The sequence below is a fragment of the Centroberyx affinis genome, unplaced genomic scaffold (genome assembly GCF_046629955.1).
Source record: "Centroberyx affinis isolate AG114_WGS23_722 - 3 ecotype Tasmania unplaced genomic scaffold, CSIRO-AGI_Caff_v1 ptg006810l_1, whole genome shotgun sequence".
In the NCBI taxonomy this organism is placed as follows: domain Eukaryota; kingdom Metazoa; phylum Chordata; class Actinopteri; order Beryciformes; family Berycidae; genus Centroberyx; species Centroberyx affinis.
In genome coordinates this window covers 23,240-45,195 of record NW_027283454.1, presented here as the reverse complement: position 1 = coordinate 45,195, position 21,956 = coordinate 23,240, and the positions used below count along the sequence as shown (strand labels likewise).

Genomic DNA, 21,956 nt, shown 5'->3' with positions numbered 1-21,956 from the left:
TTTTGAAAATATCTCCCCGGAAGATGGGCGCAGACACGGGCGCAGACTCGGGTTGTGTCAGGAATTATGATACGGTTACACGCGTTTGAAACTCTACCTCAAAGAGTCGTAGTTTGACGCCACCCACAAGTTATCCTCGACTCACACGAGGCTCGCTCATTAGGTGGTACGCTTCAAAACGGGTTCAGATAAATTGGGATTTTTTCACCTTTTTAGAGCACTGAAAGTTTTTTGCAGCTCTTTTTTTGCGTGTTAAGTGTGGACTTGTGTAAATGTTGTCGAAGTATTTAACTTCTCTTAACCTGCCTGCAGTGTAAACCTATATGATGTGTGAAACCGTCCCTCTTCCTCTCTCTTTCTCTCTCTGCTGTGGCACCTCAATCCCCCTCCCCTGCTGCTTAGCCATCTGCATCCCCAGTCCCAGCCTGATGCATTATGCAGATGTGTTTAAAAAAGAAAAAACAACTTTGCCAGGGAGCCTTATGAAATATTTATACCTGCAGAAAGCCATTTCCCAGCCAAGCTATTAGATCTTGTTAACTCTGTGCATTAATAATTGAGCTCACTCCCTTTTTCACCCCTTTTGTTTTAAAGCCCTTTATTCCATCGTGGCCAAAAATTAGCATTCCATTTCGATTAGTCTTTTTCCACTCTTTTCATCCCCTTATCCTCAGTATTTTCAGAGGTGATGGCAGGTGAGCGTCAAACTCTTTCTGATCTCTGTCCCCATGTGCGCTTGGCCACACCTGGTGCTATTGTCTAATTGGTTCACCTCTCCCAAAATTCACCTGCTCTACCGCTATTTGCTAGTGGCGCTACATCTCCATGCAAAGAGACCTGCTGATTTTTATTCTTATTTTTTTTTTTTTTAGATAAACAAGTTTGAAATACATGGCCTTGAATTATGATGACGGTTTAACGCTTGACTCCTGTGGGCCTCAGTCGTCTCACACGTGGGCATGAGCTAACTCAGAATCAGCCGCTCTCGACAGCAGGAAGCAATGAATTATTAATAGCTGAAACCATGCAGCGAAACGAGAAGTATTATGTTTCATTATACCGCAATCATCCACCATGAAGTTGACTCGATCCCAAATGAGTTGTAGCAGCAGTGGAGATTGTAAAAACGGGGTTCTCGCTGACAGAACCCGGGAAAATAGTGTTATCTTAAAAGCGTGTCGCCTGCCTCCAGCGGCGTTGGCGTTGCCCCCGGACACAGATCTGCCATCGGTTTTGCAATATTCACAGTAATGGTCAAGGTTAAGATCAGTGGCGGGGAAGGGAAGTGTTCACTGTTCCATCTCTGAGACCTGACTGACGCTGTCCTCCCTCTCCCCTCTCTCTCTCTCTGTCGCCCCCAGGTGGTGGCGTACCACTACTGCCAGGCGGATAATGCTTACACCTGTCTGGTGCCGGAGTTTGTGCACAATGTAGCGGCTCTGCTGTGCCGCTCGCCGCACCTGGTCGCCTACAGGGAGCAGCTGCTGAGGGAGCCGCACCTACAGAGCATACTGAGTCTGCGCTCCTGCGTCCAGGACCCCCTGGCCTCCTTCAGGAGAGGGGTCCTCGAGCCCCTGGATGCACTTTATAAAGGTGATACACGCTTACCAAGGTCATGTGCTGCAGCTGCTGCTGGTATAACCCTGATTTATGGTTATTCTAGTAGTCTCTGTCCTGTGTAGCGAGGTCCCATCAGTCTAGATGGAACATGGTGTTAATTCTGCTAGGGGGTTGATTCCAACACACTTATTATAGGTGATACTAGAGTTAGAAATTTACAGTACTCTAAAACTCTGGATGATACACTCCTATCAAGGCAATGCTGTCTCGTATTCTATTGGCATCAGCCTGATTCGTGGTTACTCTGGTCAGTCTGAGTGAATGTCTTGCAATAGTCATAATGTGCTGAAATGTGTAATAAATAAAAGGTGTGCCGACAGACATTTGAAAAACAGCACTTCTATGACTGATGTTTCATCAGACCTCAGGCTCTGAATTGACTTTGACTCTGGTCCCTGATGCATCATAATATTAGATGCACCTTGGACACAAGATATACTCCAAGCAAACACAAACTAATCTGCAATGCTAGAACTAGATTTTTTTTGTACCTTGTTCAAACCTTGAAAAGCAAGTTTCTGTGATAAATAATTTTTGAACATATAGAGAATTCTGACTTTGTGGCTTGGCCAGAAAATCTGTTTTATATTGACTGTTTGTTCCCAGTACCTCCTTGGAGAACAACAAAAATCTCAATGTTTTTCAGAGAGGAAGATCAGCTCTGAGGAGGACCTCATCATCCTCATCGATGGGCTGAACGAGGCCGAGTTCCACAAGCCAGACTACGGAGACACCATTGTCTCTTTCCTCACCAAAACCATCAATAAGTTCCCTCCCTGGCTCAAACTGGTGGTCACAGTCAGAACCACATTACAGGTATAGGACACACTTCCCGGCCAGTAAGGATTTTCCCTTTGATATAGAGATGTAGCCATAGTAGAAATCCCACTCTATACACTTGCTGTTCTGCTGCTTCATGTTTGATCCGCCCCAAAAGGATTTTATTTTAAATCCAGCAGGAGCTAAGCAGTGTGGAGGGACTTTTACAACAACTAGTAGTGTAGTGTACTGTTATCTCTGCCAGCTAAGAAGGTTTTGCATTTTCAGTTCAGTATTTTTAGATCAGTTGGAGGTCACTATGGCCACCAACTGAAAATCTTTGATTTGTTTTGACTATAACTCTACCCTCTTTGTCCTTGTCCTGTTCATATCTCCTCTCCATATCTTCTCTCCTCTCCTCTCCTCTCCTCTCCTCTCCTCTCCTCTCCTCTCCTCTCCTCTCCTCTCCATACTGCTGAAAGTCTTTCCATTTGTTTTGGCTATATCACTGCTATATTTATTATATTTATGAGGGAGCAATATACAGTATATAGTTGTCCATAGTACATTTTACACTGTACCTTTGCACTGCATGTGAGTTCCTGTTGTACTTAAACCACGTGAGTCAGGATGTACTGTGAAAGTTGTCAATATAGGCTATCTCTAGACCAATATCACCAATGCAAATTCCTCTGTATTCACTGTGCCTGGTGCTTGACGTGCCTCTGATGGTGGTTTTCAGGAGATCACCAAGCTGCTGCCGTTCCACCGCATCTCTCTGGATGGCCTGGAGGAGAACGATGCCATAGACCAGGACCTGCAGGGCTACATCCTGCACCGCATCCACAGCAGCCCGGAGATCCAGAACAACATCTCCCTCAACGGCAAGATGGACAACACCACCTTCGGCAAGCTCAGCGCCCACCTCAAGGCCCTGAGCCAGGGCTCCTACCTGTACCTCAAGCTCACCTTTGACCTCATTGAGAAGGGCTACCTGGTCCTGAAAAGCTCCAGCTACAAGGTGTGGACTTGTTATCTACTTTTTAATGGTTTTCTTTTGCAATTTCTGCTTTATTGGAAAGTATATGTTGGAGAGTGACAGCATGGGAGAGACAGAGATGGGATGCCATGTAATATCATATTAATTTTGTGTTTCTTATGTACTAGTGGCAATGTATTCTGTACTGTATGTATTCTGTGTGCTTGTCTTTTGGCTATTTATGTTTTAGCATGTACAGTATGTTAGCAATGATAAATGTATTTTTCTATTTTGAGGAGACTAAATTTCATATAATATACCTCTTAATCATAAAATTGGATGGCTCTGATGTCTAGGGTTAGAAATATATTATGGAATTTATCATAGACTGATATGTCTTGTGTAATAACTTCTAGCTCACAGAATGCATAACCAGCACTGGAAAAGTTACTTTTTAAAATAAGAAATACTTTGAGCAACAGCAAGAAGACTTCCAGAAAATCAAATTCTTTATTCACATCTTTTTTTTTTTTTTACAGACAGACAGTCGGCACCCCACACATTTTTGATAAATAATACAATTGAATTGTTCTTGTATGCATTTCATAATCAAATATTTTATTCCCTACCCCTAGATTCATTTAATTTAATGTATTCAGGAGTGCTTTGAGCCTCCAAAAAAAAAAAAAGTTACTTAAACTTTTAAAGTTTTGAAATTACATAAACACAATTGATACATTCGCATTCTCCTCCTTCAGGAAGAGCATGTGGAATAGCTGAAGAAGTGCTGTACAAACACAATCCATAATTCATACACCATATAGAGGTGCGCCGAATTAAATCTGCATTAAAATTCACATTCTGTCCTTCCTCAGGTGGTGCCAGTCAACCTGGCGGAGGTGTACCTGCTGCAGTGCAACATGCGCTTCCCCACCCAGTCGTCCTTTGAGCGGGCGCTTCCCCTGCTCAACGTGGCCGTGGCTTCGCTCCACCCGCTGACAGACGAGCAGATATATCAGGCCATCAATGCCGGTTCGCTGCAGGTAGCGACACTAACATGTACAAGACCTCAGACACTAGCAATAGGACGACCTTTTGAGACCAGAATCGATGTACAGAAAGAAACAATCTGGAATATAGGAATTAAATAAACAACTCTCTCCCAAAGCAGAGGATTGAGAGAACCATATTTTTTATATGGAATACTGGCGTTGCGAAAATCCATTTACTTTGCAAGTAATCTTCTTTTGCTAATCTGCAATATCACTAAGATGTACATCCGTAATTACATCCTAAGATAAACGGGAGTATGACTTTGTGGAGTCATAGCATGTTTATTTAAGCCTGGTTATGTTTATTTGACAATTTGATAAAGAGGGCATGTAATTATTTTATTTGTGGGGAATAAACAAACAGGTATTGTATTCCTTTTATGCTGGGAGAGTCATGAATATAATGGTGGTATCAAGCTTGCATCCACAGAGACATAACAAGAGAGTTTTTGAGTGCATAGTGCAGCATTTTACATGTATTGTTTAATCACAGTATATTGGATACTTCCTCATATCATATTCACAAATATCACTGTATGCAGAATATTGCATTTATAGAAACCTGGATAATATCAGCATATCCCAGTTATCGCATTCTCTCGCACCAGTTCTTAAAACAGACTTCTTGAGCACCCCGAATAACATTAGAATATAATGTAATGGCAACAACGTCTCGGTCTGCAGGGCACACTGGACTGGGAAGATTTCCAGCAGCGTGTGGACAACCTGTCAGTCTTCCTGGTTAAGAGGAGGGATGGTACCAGGATGTTCGTCCATCCCTCTTTCAGGGAGTGGCTGATCTGGAGGGAGGAGGGCGAGAAGACCAAGTTCCTCTGCGATCCAAGGTGAGGGAGGGGAGGAGGAGAAAGGGGCGAGGGGTGGGGAGGATGGAACGAGGGGAGAGAGGCTCGTTCAGAGGGAAGGAGATGTGAAGACAAAGTTCCTCTGTGATTCTGAAGGTGGTCATAACGTGTAGAGGGAAGGTTTATGCTCAAAGAAGCAGTAATATGCTGCTTTAAAGTCATAAGGAAACAGCATTTTGATGGTGTCTTGCTTCATTAATTTGACGCATTTCTGGTTGGGATGGGACATAACGTGGGGAGGGACAGATCAAAAGTGGATAGGTTGGACCGTAAAAAACACATGCAGCCATGGAAAAGGAAACAGGGTTTTTGGGGGGGGGAACAACCAAAATTGCACAGCCGCATCATGTTGACACTCATGTCACTTTGAAAGCTGTGGAGTTGCACGTTTTATGATGGGAGGGGCGGATGGGGGGGATTGCTCAAAAATCGTGGTTGGAATTTTTATGAATGCCTACTGGTACATGAGGTAACCCATCAAAACATGCTGTTTGGAAGTAAAAGTAATGACATTTTGTTATAAAAATACGAGAAAATACAAATTTTGTAAAGAATTTTGGCATTTATTGTTAAATAGGTGTATGTTGTGATATGAAGAATTAGCTAATAAGGTGAAAAAAAAAATGGATCTCTCTCTAACAGAGAGTGCTACATGTTTTCGCTTGTTAGTTGTACTGTGTATTTGTATATCTTGTACTGCAGTCCCACAGTTGAGGTCAATGATTCTTCATGGGTTATGCGGTTAATCAATCATGTATGAATAGCGATCTCTGTGTTTGTTTGTTGTGGTGCAGGTACAGTACGATTATCAAGCAGAGGAAGTGTTGTGCATTATCTTTGACAGTCAGAAGATTTTCTTTTCATCTCATAAATATCTTTTTGATGACCGAGAACCATCACATCAGTTGTGCAGATGATAGCATAATGTGACAGGCTGACGACGCAGGAACAGACATTGGAAGATTACATGTGTTTCTCCTCGCTCTGCATTCCTCTGCAGGAGCGGACACACCCTGCTGGCCTTCTGGTTCTCTCGGCAGGAGAACAAGCTAAACAGGCAACAGACTATTGAGCTGGGCCATCACATTCTCAAAGCACACATCTTCAAGGTATACCATTATTTGTCTCCACACACAATTACTTGTACACACACACACCCCCACATAGCTCTGGTCTTGCTCAAAAGTCATGAATATTCACACTTAATCTCCTTTTCTAGGGTCTCAGCAAGAAAGTTGGGGTTTCCTCATCTATCTTGCAAGGCCTGTGGGTTTCCTACAGCTCAGAGGGCCTTTCAACTGCACTTTCTTCACTCCGAAACCTCTACACTCCCAACATCAAGGTACAGGCACCAGCTCTGACTGAGAGGAATAAGACTTGAGAAATATTTCAACCCAGCCTGTGAACAAAATTGAAAATACTTCTCAAAACATGCTTTATTAATCACTGAAATGTTCTTTTTTTTTTTTTTACTTTGACAGTGAAATGAAAAATGAGTTCGTATTTCAAGCCATACACTTTTTTGGTTTGTTTTCAACTGTCACTTGTCACATGTGTCATGGTATGTGTCCAGGTGAGCAGGCTGCTGATGCTGGGCGGGGCCAATGTGAACTACCGTACGGAGGTGCTGAACAACGCCCCCGTGCTGTGTGTCCACGCCCACTTGGGCTACATGGACATGGTGGCTCTGCTGCTGGAGTTCGGAGCCTCCGTCGACTCCCCCTCTGAGAGTGGCCTCACGCCGCTGGGCTACGCCGCCTCCGGGGGAAACATGGCCATCGTTACCGCACTCTGCCGCAGGAAAGCCAAGGTGTGTGAAAGGGAATCACGTGTAGAAAGGGAGAGAGGGGAAGAGAGAGAGAGAGAGAGAGAGAGAGAGAGAGAGAGAGGAAGAGAGAGCGAGGGTGGAGTCTGGTCAAGTATACATTATGTAGTATGTGAAGAGTAGAGCATGACTTTGTGTGTGTGTGTGTGTGTGTGAGAGTGTCCACACTTGTGAGCCTGTGTGATCAAGCCCTAACCCATTCAAGGCTGCAACATGAATAATGAATACACTGATGTTCCTGAGTATGACTGTGTGTATTCCTATCAGCAGTGTAATTTTGTAGTTTTTTTCCAGGATTTTCGAACACGCATAATTCCCATTCCTTTATAATGGTACATTAGTCGACTGTTCTCTGTACTTACTCATATTCCCGATCACATCCCTGTCCCACGAACAGGTGGACCACCTGGATAAGAACGGCCAGTGTGCGCTGGTCCATGCGGCTCTGAGGGGCCACATGGAGGTGGTGAAGTTCCTCATCCAGTGTGACTGGGGCATGGGGCAGCATGAGCAGTCACCACAGACCCAGCAGCAGGCGGCCTTCACCAAGAGCCACGCCGTCCAGCAGGCCCTGATCGCTGCAGCCAGCATGGGCTACACAGAGGTACAGCAGGGCAGGGAGGGGCAGTCCCATAGAGGATGAAGGGGATGTGATGTGATCGGCTCGATTATTGTCCTCTCAAGCGTGATGTAATATTTTGGCCCAAATGAGAGATTTTGGATCCTGTCACCTTTCAGTCTAATTTAAAAATAAATAGGCGTCTAAAATGATTGCCTTTTACTACGTCCAATATTGACTATTTTTGCTTCTCCATTATACATTTCTTTATTTGTTGAGGTGGATTCTGATGGGTTTTGAAACTGCAATGAAAAACAAAATCGTTAGCCATACTTAGCTTAACATTCCTGCAGTGCAGCATTCGCACCATGATTGTTAGCATTTTCTTTTTTAATTCAGCAACATATGTAACAACTTTGTCATATGTTATTTCTACTTACATTATTTCACCCATTTTAAGAACAGAACGATTGACAAACGGGATCCAAACAATCCATAGTCGTTTTCGATTTAGGTGGGAAAAAAATGGATCCAGGTAGAATCCGAAGCACCGACAGTACTTTAGAGCACAAGTAGTGTGCTTGCTGATTTTTTTACACTACACAGACACACATCAAAATGCTCAGCTCATTATAGAGAAGTGTGCTATTACTTTTATAAGCAATCCCTGTTATAGTTTTTGAGATATTTAATTTTATTGCTTATTATTGTCCAACACACACTCATGACTGAATGTTCAGAGTTGGTGATGTCATCAACTGCCGTGGACACCTGCACATCGTTAAAGGAAGACGGGGCCAGCTGTGGAGCTCACATACACACATATAGGGGCAGTGAGACAGAGCGAGAGACGGGGAGAGAGACAGATTATGATCCAGAGAGAGACAGATATAGAGAAAGAGAGATTAAATTGATACGTAAGAAATCTCTTATCGTGCCAACAAAGCTTATTTTAATTTGAATTTGAGAGACAGTAAAGGAGGGAGAGAGATAGAGAGAGAGAGAGCTTATTTATGTAATCTTTGGCAACATAAGAATTACTTGGCATGTCAATAAAGCTGCTTGAAATTGAAATTGACAGGACAGAGGGAGGGAGAGAGGGATGCAGTTAAGAGAAGGAAGAGGTTAAAGGGGGCAATGAAAGGAGGGAAGGGGGAGAAGAAGACACACACACACAGAGACTATTTCTCTTTCAGAAAGCACATACATTTTCTTCTTGTGTTCTGGATTTGAACCAATCATGTTAAGACTACATCACAAATAACTATTGTATAATTTGTATATCTGTATATATAAAATGTTAAATGCACTTCAACTGTTCTGGTGGGCAGCAATCTCCTAGCTGCTGCTGATGACTGTTGTAGAAGTCAATCTTCTGCAAGTCAGCCTTCTAGATTAGATTACATCAAATAAGGTTGTACTCTATTATTCATCAAAAGGAAACTAGATCCATGAAAGCAAGCAGCATTATCAGAAGATTATTTTATCATTTAGTTGTTTCTTATCCTAGTCTAGCTAAAGTAAACTTGGACATTAATCTTTGCCATCTTTCGTCTTGTTCCCCCGTTAGATTGTGTCCTACCTGCTGGACCTGCCGGAGAAAGATGAAGAGGAGGTAGAGCGGGCTCAGATCAATAACTTTGACACCCTGTGGGGAGAGACAGGTGGGAATGCCTCACTAGACGTTACAGTGATTAACCCCAGAATTCAATACTGACGGATAAGCAGGAATGCTTAATGTTGATTTATTGATGTCACACTTTGATCCAAGGATGCATTTGATCTCCTGCCCTTTTCTTGCACTATTGCAAATCTTGTGCGGTTTTGCAAATTCACATGTAAATACCTTATGGATTGTCATTTGAATCCCCTGAATCATAAAATTCAGATAATTCTCTTTATTTAAGAACCATAGAGTATTTTGTGAGAGGGTTTTTTTTTCTGTGTAGCACCGTGAGGCAGAGCGCTGCAGTGCGGATATGAGAGATCGTTCTTGTGTGTCTGCTGCTGCTCGCTGCTGCTGCTGCTGCTGCGTCAGATGCTGATGGCAGTGCAGTGGTGTCATTGGAGCATAGACAGGGCAGGGCTCGCACAGGGGGGGAGGGGGGAGAGGGGAGAGGGGAGAGGGGGGGGGGGATGAGTGTGCTCCAGGGTGCTTAGAAATGACTAGTCTGATTGCACTGTGGCAGGGTGTTGAGAAATGTAATGTATCATTGTAACCTGAAGCTATGAAACCTCATTGCGAGCGTTTGTTCCCCCTTTTGCAGTGTTGAAAAGGCTTTTTCTTTGCTGTCAGCTGGAGAGAGCACTTGTACTCACCCGAGCGTATTTCCACTGTTTATACAGGACGTGATGTATAGCAGTTGTTCTGGAAGATGATTTCTAATCCTGGCGTTACTAGATAGGTCAACTGGAAATTCATTCTTATTTACAACAGCCTGAGGGAGTGTATATTGTATATACAGATACATTGACTGAATTGTATATCAGTGTTTTCCCCTACCAAAGAATAGAGAGGCAGCAACTTGGGTCATCTGCCTTGGGTGCTGCCAACCGGCTTAAAAGAAATGTATTCATCCAGCTGACATTATTCTAATTATAATCATTAAATTTGAGAAGATGCCTTTGCCTCCACACAAAGACAAATCTCTAAGGAAACACTGTTTTATAACACTCTTCTGTTCTCAGCAATCACAGGAAATTATTCACAAGTCAATTTAATATTCTTCTCTGCGATTGACAACTTATCTATCTAAATTTGTCCTGTTGCAGTAAAACCCATGCATCTGGCGCTCAAAATAAGTTAAAATAATTGCTTAGAATCGTATTCTAATACTATTTGACCATGACCTGATTTCTATGCAGTGTACATACCCTCCTCATCTTCATCTCTCCCTGGATATGTGTGTGTGTGTGTGTGTGTGTGTGTGTGTGTGCGCAGCCCTGACAGCAGCCTCAGGCCGGGGGAAGCTGGAGGTTTGTCGTCTGCTTCTGGAGCAGGGGGCGGCGGTGGCCCAGCCCAACAGACGAGGCATCGTCCCGCTGTTCAGCGCCGTCCGACAGGGACACTGGCAGGTAAGAAGCCATTTGATCTGTTCCCCTTGCTCAGAAACTCCTTGATACTGTATGCTGCAGCTGTCATTCACTCACTCATTGCCTTAGATTTAATGTATGTCACAAACACACACCAGTTTAGCACTCGCTAGCCTGGTTCCCACCATAGGACCAAACAGGGCGAGCCGTGACTCACTCATTTTCTGTTTCACTCATGTAATTATGTCATTTTTGTCTCTTGCTGAGCTGACTCTAACCCCAAAATGCCTCTGCTGTGAAGAAGTGGCCATTGTGCTCTTGAAACTGATGCTCTTTGATTGGATTTTGTTTTGTTTTTGATTGGATTAAGAAGATTTTCACTTTGTCATCTCAAACCCACCAGGCAGTTAACTCGGAACACATCCATTTGCTGTTGCATAATGACATGCATTTGTGTTTGGGCTATTTTAGATAGTGGACCTTCTCCTGACCCATGGAGCAGATGTCAACCTGGCTGATAAGCAGGGTCGCACCCCTCTAATGATGGCCGCCTCAGAGGGACACCTGGGAACTGTGGAGTTCTTACTAGCTCAAGGTGAGTTAGAAAGAAAGATGTAAATCCTGGTTTTATATTAAATGTCTCATTTGCATTGGAGCTATTGGTATGCTGCTGCTCTGTTTTTTTGCCAATCATTTCTGGTCTGTGTGTCTTTTCCTATTTGGGATAGTCGTAAACACAACACTAAGGGGGTGCTAATCAGCCTGGAGTCAGATTTGATGGGTCCACAAATAGGGCCACTCAGGAATATAGTAGTAATCTCCTTGTTTAAGGTGATAGAAAAAGATGCAACGCGTGACATTTTGTACAATTTGACAATGGGTGTAATGGATTACACATACAAAGGAGATTTCTGTTTACATCCTGTTCTACCAGAGCAGCAGACTACATTGTACTGATTATGTTTTGCTGTACATTGCTGACTAAGCTCAGAAATCAAAACCAGAACTGCTTTTTTTCACATCCTGGATGTCTGTTAACTGAGAAATTAGCTGTCTTCCATTCTGAGAACTAGCATACTTGGTTTCATACAACAAAAAGTCCTCAGCCAACGTACTAACCTATCAAAAGGGTCATGAAATAGCAAAAATGGCAAGCCGTTAAGTAAACATTAATGTTAGGGCACTGTGCCAGTCACAGAGCTAGCATGTGCAGCAGTATGAATTATTATGTATTATAGTATTGTGAATGAAAGACGGATACAAAGGGCTGACCGCTGGGTCCGTCTCACTGCTGACCTTCCTCTTCCCAGGTGCCTCCTTGTCTCTGATGGATAAGGAGGGTCTGACAGCTCTGAGCTGGGCCTGTCTGAAAGGCCACCTGCCTGTTGTCCGCTGCCTGGTGGAGAGCGGAGCCGCCACTGACCACGCTGACAAGAATGGACGCACGCCTCTTGACCTGGCTGCCTTCTATGGCGACTCTGAAGTGGTAAGTGTCCAGTGGGAAAATTAAGATACATACAAAGGATCATATTTTTTTTGTTTTACACCATTCATCTTATCCGGACTATAGATCATCTCTGTATGTTGTTATTTGTTTGTTTATCTGTCTGTCACACACACTATCTCAGACATCGCTCATCAGATATTGACTAAATTGTGGGGAATCTCACTACTGCGTTGCAAATTACATTGATTTGTCAAAAGCAGGGTGCTACATTGTTAGTTTCTTGTCTATGTGTCAGGCACAATATTTCAGAAGCCACTGATCGGATTTAACAGAGCTTTGAGGAATGATGCACTCCAGCGTTTTCCAAATTACACTGATTGGCCCAAAGTGGGGCGCTGCAATTACAGGTCAAAAGAAGTTGATACATTTGTTACTTATTGGCCGTGAAGGGGCTGCATAATTCGAGGGTGGTGACATGTTTACTGTTGCCTTGTTTTAAATACAGTCATATGGAGGTGGACAATTAAGGATAACGTTTTCAATTCCTGGTTAACAGGATATATGCTAGTTTTTCTTCTTTGTTTGGTTATATGTTGCGTGATTAACTTTATAACACTGACCTGACTTTGTGACAGCAAAGTCTAAATTTCAGTCTAATTCATCCAGCATTCTTTGAAAGTTCCCTAGTTATTCTCCCCACTTTTCCTCAGCATTTCTCTGTCTCATCTGATTCTTCTGATTCTGATTCTGATTTCCTCAACCATTTCTCTGTCTCTTCAGGTCCAGTTCCTGGTGGACCACGGGGCCATGATAGAGCACGTAGACTACAGTGGGATGCGTCCTCTCGACAGGGCAGTGGGCTGCAGAAACACATCAGTGGTGGTCGCCCTGCTCAAGAAAGGAGCCAAGATAGGTAAGGGCACTAGGCCTAAATTAACAACTTGACAGACTGAAGAGCCTACCATTTAGCGCACAAAGGGCCTCTTCTAAATATAGCAGCCTTTCTCCTGTAGCTCCACAATGAAAGGTTATTTGCCTGCCATGGAATGAGATACAACTTGAAATTGCACTGTGCACTGTGGTTGAAAAGGTCATGCATTGTAGTTCAAGCATGGGCTGCATGAAAGGCTATGAGGGGAGAATCTAAAGATGAAAATGCACTCCCTTTTAAGTACACTCTTCCCTGCAATTACCAACCTGCCATGCCCTGCTGGTCATTATAGTATGCTGTAGTGTTTTACTGCAATAGGCCATGGATTGAGGTTTGTGTTTCCATGTAGCTTAAACCCCTTCCTGCTATGTCGTCCACCCCCCACTGCTGCACCGTGCTGCTTCTCTCCGGCTATTCATGGCTCTGATGTGTGTTTCTTTTTATTGTACAACTGTTACCGCTGTGTTCTTTGTCCTCTCTCTCTCTCTCTCTCTCCCTCTCTCTCTCTCTATCACATTCTCTCTTGCTGCCTCACCGTTTCTCTCTCTATCATGCTCTCTCTCACCGTTTCTCTCTCTATCACATCCCTTCTCTCTCTATTTCTCTGTGGTTCCTCAGAGACAGGTAGTTGTTAGTGCTTGTGGTGTTTCTTTTCGGTGTCTGTTTTTTTTTGTTTTGTTTTTTTTTTGTTTTTTTTTTCTTCTTCTTCTTTTGCCAAGGCACTTATCTCCGCTTCTCACTGCTGCTTTTTTGTGTTCCTTTTCTCACTTCTCCTCCTCCTCCACCACCACCACCATCACCTCTCTTTCTCTTTCACCCCTCCTGCTCTTTCTCTCCCTCTCTTCCTCTCACTCCCACGCACTCCCACACCCCTATTTTCTCTGTTCTCTCTGGCAATTCTGCCCCTCCCCCCCGCTCTCCCCTCCCACTTACACTCCTTCCCTTGCTCATGACACCCCCTCCCCACCCTTCCTCCCCTCACCCTTCACCTTTCACCCTGTACCCCACTGGCCCTTTCCCCCCTGACCCCGCCTCTCTCTCCGGCCCCAGGATGTCAGACGCTGCCCAGTCGGCCCCGAGGTAAAGCCAAGGCTGTCGACTTCTCACCCCACCAGGCATTTTGACAGCTCTATCTCCTCTCTCTGTGTTGTCTGTGTCGTCCTAAGTGTCGGCAGGCGAGCTTAGCTACCAAAACCCTCTCAAACTGACAAATAATAACACGCAAGGTATTAGCACTGACAGAGATGCAGTCGGGATTGCCTAGAGGTAGATGCTAAACGTCCAAGTCGCTAATGACAGCATGCCCAGCCTCCAGCCTGTGACATTGTACCAAGGTGTCGACCTTCCATCCCACAGATGCATGACGGAAACCCCGCAGTAACGCTCACTTGGTAGTGATTTAGTGGAAATGCATGTATTTGTAATGCCTTTTGTACCACCGCCACCGCAGAATCGGGTGATACACCACTGTACTGTGCATCGTTCATCTTCCAGACGTTTCCTCAGTGTCAGCTAGGCCAGTCAGCAGCATTCCCACCCCACCCCCCTCACCGCCCCACACCCCACCCCGCCACTACCACCGCCACCGCCTCAGAGGACAGTTAAACGCCTGCAGAGCTCTTATTTTATCCCCCTCCTGCTTGCCTCCTCTCTCACTGTTACCTGCCCCGTGTCTCCTCGTGCAAGATCCCCCTCCTTGTCATCTCTGTGGTTTGTGTTACATGTGTCGAGGATTGCTGTTGCAGAGATATAGAAAAGACACAGCCACATGTTTTTCCAGGCAAACAATTGTGTTCGATTCTCCAGTCACAAAACAGTCAGCAGGGATGAAATGTTTTTCCTGTTTGTTTTTTCAAATATACAACTCCCATTTGTTCCTAATGGGAGATGACTGGTTTCTTGCATTTCTGTGTTCCTGATCACATCGTGATCAGTTTGTCATTATTATTACAAAGAATTGCATCTACAGTTCTTGACAAGACAGCATAAAATAACTCAAAAAGACATGACAGTGTGACTTGTTTTTTTGTACTGTACACCTACACTGGGTTTGCTCTAGACCTGGGTCAAATAGTACCTACAGATAATTGTTGGCATTTGTTTTAATCTACTTGGAGCACCAAGTGAGTGGAGGTTACTGCTGGAGGACAATTCAAGTTGTCAATCACAGAAATATATACTTGCACTCACTCTCTCACCCAACATGGTCTCTGGTACTTCCAGCAGGGTAAAAGGAACACTAATAATTATTGGCAAATACTGTTGGACCCAGGTCTGATTTGCTCCAGCACTCCCATAGCAAGGTCACAGCGCTCCAGAGGAGTCAGAGCAGAACAATGTAATCTTTTCTCTGCAGTGGATGCCTGTCTTTTCTCCCTCATTCCCCATTTTGGTTGTTGTTCTCATCTCTGTTATTATTGTTGTGTGTAGTGTGACTCCCAGTCGCTCCTCCCTTCCTCCTCTCTGCTTATTACTGTGTGTCTTTCCTCACTCTCTTTCTCTTCTGCTCCCTCCTGTGTCACCCAGGTCCAGCCACGTGGGCCATGGCCACCTCCAAACCCGACATCATGATCATCTTACTCAGCAAACTGATCGAGGAGGGGGACAGCTTCTACAAGGTCAGAGAACAGGCCCCGCACTCTGTCGTGTAGCTTTCACTGTGTGAATTAAATCAATGATATGATAAATATCCTGTCGTTTATATGTAAAATGTACAGATGCATTGATACCACAACCAAATACTGATTCAAAACACAAAACTTTAATTATCAGCCAGTACTATGTGCTAATACTATCTCTTACAACAATATAGACTTAGATTAGGGTCACTGGACAAAATTATACAATACATTTTTCTTTAAAGAGCTCAAACATCTATGTGTGGAAAAAGCAGATAACCAAGTATCACTTTTCTTTGTTTCCTTACATGTTGATCATGGCGCTTGGTGTAGTATTGAAAAATTCTCTGACACCCTTTTCTTATCCTGGTATCAGCCTGATACCTGATATTAGTGTGTGTTGGTGCAACCCAAGTAAAATGCATTGTGTCTGACAATGAAAACAAGCTTCCCTTCTCTGAGAACAAGCTCATTCATAAACAAATCTTATAATGAATGTATCTTTGTATTTGTATCTAGTTGTAAATATTATATTGACCATTTTGTGTTAGCTTTTTATTTCAGTGTTTGTTATGTGTTTGTCCAGCAGAAAGGGAAGGTGAAGGAGGCAGCCCAGCGTTACCAGTATGCCCTCAAAAAGTTCCCACGCGAGGGCTTCAGTGAGGACCTCAAGACATTCAGGGAACTCAAAGTGTCGCTCTTCCTCAACCTGTCCCGATGTCGGAGGAAAATGAACGTAAGTCGGCAGAGGTCCAGCACTTAGGCTGTTTGGTGAAAACCACCAAAATGTCAACATCTCACGAATTAAGAAAAACAATCTTCTTTTTAAGTTGACTGACAGCCATGCATTTTTAAAATTATACAGAACACAGAAACCTTTACTGCGGATAAAAACATGAAAATCACCAAAATTGGGGTCATAAGGTTATTTGCCTGATAGGTGTTATACAACTTAAGATGAGGATAATGCTTGTGCCACTATTTTCCTGTATCCTGATATGTGTTGGGTGTTGTATAACAGTATTCTGTTCATCTCCATCTCTGCAGGACTTTGGGATGGCTGAGGAATTTGCTACTAAGGCGCTTGAACTGAAACCAAAATCTTACGAGGCGTACTACGCCAGGGCTCGCGCCAAGCGTAGCAGCAGGTACACTACATTTTTCTTTCTGTACATCCCAGCCCTAGAGAAATACTCACTATACTTATCCTTCACTCTTTGCTACAGATTCCAAACAATAGTCTCTCTTGCTGCTTTGGAGAAAACACATGTTCTTTTTTTCCACTCACTGTCACTCACACTTGCTTACATGCACATACACTCCCACACGCACTTTCATACAAGGCTGGATGTCTGTATGGTCTATAGTTTTCTATTGTTAGACATTTTGTCAAAGTAAAAATATATATATTGTTTTCCTCCTTCCAGGCAATTCCCTGAAGCCTTAGAGGACCTGAATGAAGCCATGAAGCAGTGCCCCAACAACCGAGAGATCCAGCGGCTGCTCCAGAGGGTGGAGGAGGAGTGTTGCCAGCTCGGCCAGGAGGAGCATCAGCAGCCGGAGCTGGAGCTGGAGCCTCCTCCCTCCCCTCCTCCTACGCCTCCCCCAGAAGAGGAGGAGTCCCTATCCTTGTCCCTGTCCATGCCTCTCCCTCCTCCCCCAGAGCCCCGTTTGGAGGACATGGAGCCCGTCCAGGACCTGTTTGAGGATGAGGACTACCTGGAGCAGGAGCTGGAGGCCATGTCTATGGGCTTGCCCCCACCGGAGTCTCTGTCCAACCCTTCCAGCTTGCCCATCATTCAGAGCCCACCGCTCTCCCCCACACACCCTGATCAGTTCTACCAAGCTGGAGGTTCCCCCATGGGCCAGCCCTACGAGTATCACCCCACCTCCTCCTCTATGTCCTCCCCGACCCGCGGGACGTACCAGCCCCCGTCTCCTTCCCTCTCCCCAACACACCAGAACTCCCACTACCGACACAGCCCGCCTCATACCTCCCCGGTGCACCAGCCGTCCTACCGCTTCAGCCCCCCTCCTATGGGTAGTGGGGGGCAGGGGATGGACCACCAGAGCCCGCCGCCGTCCCCCTTGCGTCGGGCCGCTCAGTACAGAGCCAGCCCGCCAGTGGAGAGCGTTTGCCTGTACAGGTCCCAGTCTGGCTCTCCTGTACGCTACCAGACAGAGCAGCTGCCCGGCCGTCCCAAGTCTCCCCTGTCTAAGATGAGTAGCCAGCGTTCCTTCCAGCTGAGCTCACAGCCCTCCCTGTCCTCCCAGCACCACCAAGCGCAAGGCCTACGTCTGCAGCCCTCCATAGCCCAAATAGTCCGCACCAACCAGCCCAGCAATGTGATGGGCAACAGCGGCTACGGTGGCCAGATGGGTCACCCCATGGGCGGCCGCTACCAAGGTGGTTCGGTAGACGTGGAGAGCCGTCTGGTGTACCAGCCCTCCCTGGACGGACGGCCCATGGCCCAGGTCCAGGCCAGCCTCAGCGCTGGGGCCCTCTGTCAGCACGGGGGCCGAGGAGGGGTTATGGAGTCGGGCCTGTTGAAGGATGAGCTACCCCAGCGCCCCTCCTCTGCCTACCGCGCCAGCAGCGGGGGCCCGGGGGGCATCCGTTACAGCCAGACGCCACAGATAAGCCGCAGCCAGTCGGCCGCCTACTACCCGGTCTCTGAGCATGTGCTGGAGCGTGCCAACGCCATGCCCCAGTGCCAGCTGGGCTCCCCCGAGATCCCCCATATGGTGAGACGCCCCGTCAGTGCCAATACTACTGAGATGAAGCAGCACGTGCCCACCCCCAGGCCTCTCATCCACTCCCAGAGTGTCGGCCTGCGCTTCTCCCCCTCCAGCAACAACATCTCAACTGGATCCACCTGTAATTTAGCCCCGGGTTTCAGGCCTTCCTCTTCAATTCAGCAGATGGAGATCCCCCTGCAAGCCACGTACGAGCGCACCTGCGATGACATCTCTCCCATTTCTCCCTCCCAGGGGGGCGGCGGGGGGCTATACCAGGGCGAGACCACCCGCTCTCGGACCACGCCCTTCATGGGCATCATAGACAAGACGGCGCGGACTCAGCAGTACCTGCACCAGCCCTCGCGGTCCTGGGCCATGACCTCCATGGACTCTGCCATTAGCCCCACCTCGCCTGGCCAGCTGGTCCAGCAAGGCTCCACTTATAGCCCCCCCACCTCGCTGGGCAACATCGCCTACTACAACAAGACCAACAACGCCCAAAACGGACACCTGTTGGAGGAGGACTACTACACCCAGTCCCAGCCCCCCTCGCTGGGCAAGTTGGCCAATGGCTCCCGTGGCAGCGGGGACATCCTGGAGCGGGTCAGCCAGGTGCCCACCTACCCGGACGTGAAGGTGGCCAGGACTCTGCCTGTGGCACAGGCCTACCAGGACAACATGTACCGCCAGCTCTCTCGTGACTCCCGGACCCAAGGCCCCACCTCCCCCATCAAACCAAAGAGACCATTTGTGGAGTCGAATGTGTGATGGATGGCCTGTCTGTGGTTGGTTGGCTGGTTGGTTGGACTGGGCTTGTTAGTGGGAGTGAGAGGAGAGAATATTTAGCTATACAGCAGATGCTGCTGACCCTTGTGTATGTGACATGGATGGACTCGTCTTAAAGAACTCATGAGAGACAGTGCAGTTCCACTCAGAGAGTGGAACTGTACCACGCAGTTGGCACACACACTTAGGGTATTTGACATACTTATATGATAAATACTACTAACAAATGTGAGAAGGGATTATTTCATTATCATATTCTGCACACTATTAGGATACCCAGGAGGGTCCTATGTTCTAATCTCATACTGAATCAAAGACCAGTGCACTTCCAAAAGGTTGTGTGGCACAATGTTCCCGCAGGTGAACACTATGTGTGGGACTGTGAGAGTGAAAGTACTAATCATTGAACTCTCTCTACTTGTGGACTATGTATCCATCTTCTGTTCTTTCAAAGTGTGCTCTTAACCAAGGTTGCTAGTAGGCTCTACTCTATGTAATACAATATTATATGTTCAATACTGTACATTGCTCAGAAAATACAAATGGCTCAACAACTCAGTACTTAGAGAAAAATGACAATATTTATAATTAAGTTATATATTGTACATAGATATACAAACAAAACATAGTTTGCGTTTGAATTGTATTCTGTTAAACCCTGCCTTTGTGTCCCACTGCTAGTCATATGGATGTTGAAAAATGTTAAAAACCTACCAGGGCAAGGAATGAGGGACATTGACCAACTTTGAATGACATAATTACCTCCATTGTGTCAAAAAATTGCTTTTGTCATGGTGTAATGCAAGAAAATAAGATTTTTTTTTCATCTGCAGTAGGTCCTTGCTCATCTGAACCCCTTTGAAATGGAGGTACATTGAAGTGAAATATTAGGATTAATGAAATGCACAGACATAGAGGTCCAAAGCTTATTCGAAATATGAAACGTGCATGTACGCGCCTTTCACAAGTCTGGGTATAAGTTGGTATTCAAGTGCTTCAGTTGCATGTATCAACAAGAAAATTCCAACTATTGCACACAATTACTAGAATCTATTTTTGCATCAACAGTTTTTGTTGATTATTCCTTTTTGCAAACAAGTCATTTCAGATATCCGAGGGTCAGATAAATGATGCACTACTGTATTTCTTTTTGTATCGTTACTGTATTATAACAGACCTCATGATATGCCTTAGTGTGAAGTTAAACTAACTGCCAAGGCTGCATTCTCTTACCCTTTCTGACATATTGGACTAGCTCCCTATCAATAAACAACTTTGAATACTTGCTTAACTGTGTGCTTGTAAAAAAAAAAAAGTGATTAGCTATAGTTTTGTACAAGCTCATATGAGGATAGTTGCAGAATTCTCAAAGGTTGTTTTGAGAGGAAAGTGTACTGTATTAGACACTAAAATTAGGCCATGAGAGGACATTTATTTCTTGTGTTTGATCTTTGGCTACAGGAATTTGAAATCATCTTTGGGCTTTGTGATGCAGGCTTGATGATAAAGAGTATATCCTCTGATACTCACAGCACAGGAGTATCAAAGTTTGGCCATGTCCCTCCTCTGTACGTGATGACAAGAGAATAGAAACGCACATAGGCTAGTATGACGGGGTAACAAGGATAGTGCTCAGCAACTAAAAGCTAGTGAATGCATATACACAAACCACTGTTACAAATGTTTCCCTTTCTCTTCTGCATCATTTCCTGCCATTTCTTTTAACCCATACCACATTTTTATTATTAAGCCACTTCTGCACTAAAATGCCTGTGAAGTTCTTAACTAAGGGTGCACTTTATGTATTTTACTTACTTTGTTGTTATGATTGTTGAATTTGGAGAAAGTGGGTGTGTGGTCGGTCAGATGCTGACCGATGATACCAGACTATCATAGACACTTATATGATTTACAAAGCAGTAAATAATGACAATACGAAGAGCAAACAATGTTTTTAAACTGGTGAAGATGTATAGACTTTCTAGCACAAGTTGTATCTGCTGTATATACTGGCTCAAATATCCCACTCAGTCCGGCTCTGGATCCTTAGTTAAGCAAGTCTGTTTCAAAAGGCTTAGGTTACGTTTGGCCAATCACAGTCAAGTATTCCACCTTTGGGTTCAAATCTCCACTATAGCCTTGTTGCTCAGCACTGCTAAGCATTTCTCAGTGTGTTAAACCCATCAATAACTAAAACAGCCAGTCTAATCCACTGGTCTCGCACACATCTCGAAAATGAAGTAGAATCTACTGCAACAAAATAATTTAAAGGGTTTGTGAAATTTCAACACCCAGAAACTCCTTATTTGGAGTGTGGGTGCTAGTGATCAAAGCAGTATAAAGAGGACATGCAAGTTATTTGTAAATGTGGACCAAGTTGCCTAAAGACCACTAGTCCATAAGCCTTTATTTTTGTCCTCTGATGAAGATGATCTTGGAGAGATGGTTGCTTGGTCACTGGTCATTTGACGAGTGTCTGCCTCTAACTTTTCACCCTCAGTTTCATCTGCTACCAGGGAGATGCCCAATAGATCTTTACAGAAATGAAGGTATAAACTGTACTATACTTAATTTAAACAAGACTTCTAAGTTGAAGATATTTGGGGGTGTATGGTTTCAACCTGTCAGTGTATATTAGTTTGCTGTAAATAGTCTGATGCATGTTCTATTCTTTCCATGAGCTCAAGCCGAAACATGTATAGCAGTGTCCTGATTCTGGTGTGTGATATACTGTTTGGATTTGGG

At 44.9% G+C, this 21,956-nt stretch overlaps 1 protein-coding gene across 1 annotated transcript in view; it reads left to right on the top strand.

Moving 5' to 3' along the window:
• Positions 1 to 19,229, top strand: part of tanc2b (tetratricopeptide repeat, ankyrin repeat and coiled-coil containing 2b) — a 28,112-nt gene extending 8,883 nt beyond the window's left edge. The window contains exons 4-22 of the mRNA XM_071513170.1: positions 1,362 to 1,593; positions 2,267 to 2,436; positions 3,122 to 3,400; positions 4,234 to 4,401; positions 5,095 to 5,255; positions 6,274 to 6,382; positions 6,493 to 6,615; positions 6,847 to 7,083; positions 7,496 to 7,702; positions 9,228 to 9,321; positions 10,599 to 10,732; positions 11,162 to 11,285; positions 12,001 to 12,176; positions 12,918 to 13,050; positions 14,119 to 14,148; positions 15,595 to 15,686; positions 16,276 to 16,422; positions 16,734 to 16,834; positions 17,114 to 19,229. Of these exons, the coding sequence (XP_071369271.1) occupies positions 1,362 to 1,593; positions 2,267 to 2,436; positions 3,122 to 3,400; positions 4,234 to 4,401; positions 5,095 to 5,255; positions 6,274 to 6,382; positions 6,493 to 6,615; positions 6,847 to 7,083; positions 7,496 to 7,702; positions 9,228 to 9,321; positions 10,599 to 10,732; positions 11,162 to 11,285; positions 12,001 to 12,176; positions 12,918 to 13,050; positions 14,119 to 14,148; positions 15,595 to 15,686; positions 16,276 to 16,422; positions 16,734 to 16,834; positions 17,114 to 19,193 (4,797 nt within the window). The 3' untranslated portion in view covers positions 19,194 to 19,229. The remainder of the gene's footprint in view (positions 1 to 1,361; positions 1,594 to 2,266; positions 2,437 to 3,121; positions 3,401 to 4,233; positions 4,402 to 5,094; positions 5,256 to 6,273; positions 6,383 to 6,492; positions 6,616 to 6,846; positions 7,084 to 7,495; positions 7,703 to 9,227; positions 9,322 to 10,598; positions 10,733 to 11,161; positions 11,286 to 12,000; positions 12,177 to 12,917; positions 13,051 to 14,118; positions 14,149 to 15,594; positions 15,687 to 16,275; positions 16,423 to 16,733; positions 16,835 to 17,113) is intronic.
• The last annotated feature ends 2,727 nt before the right edge of the window (positions 19,230 to 21,956 follow it).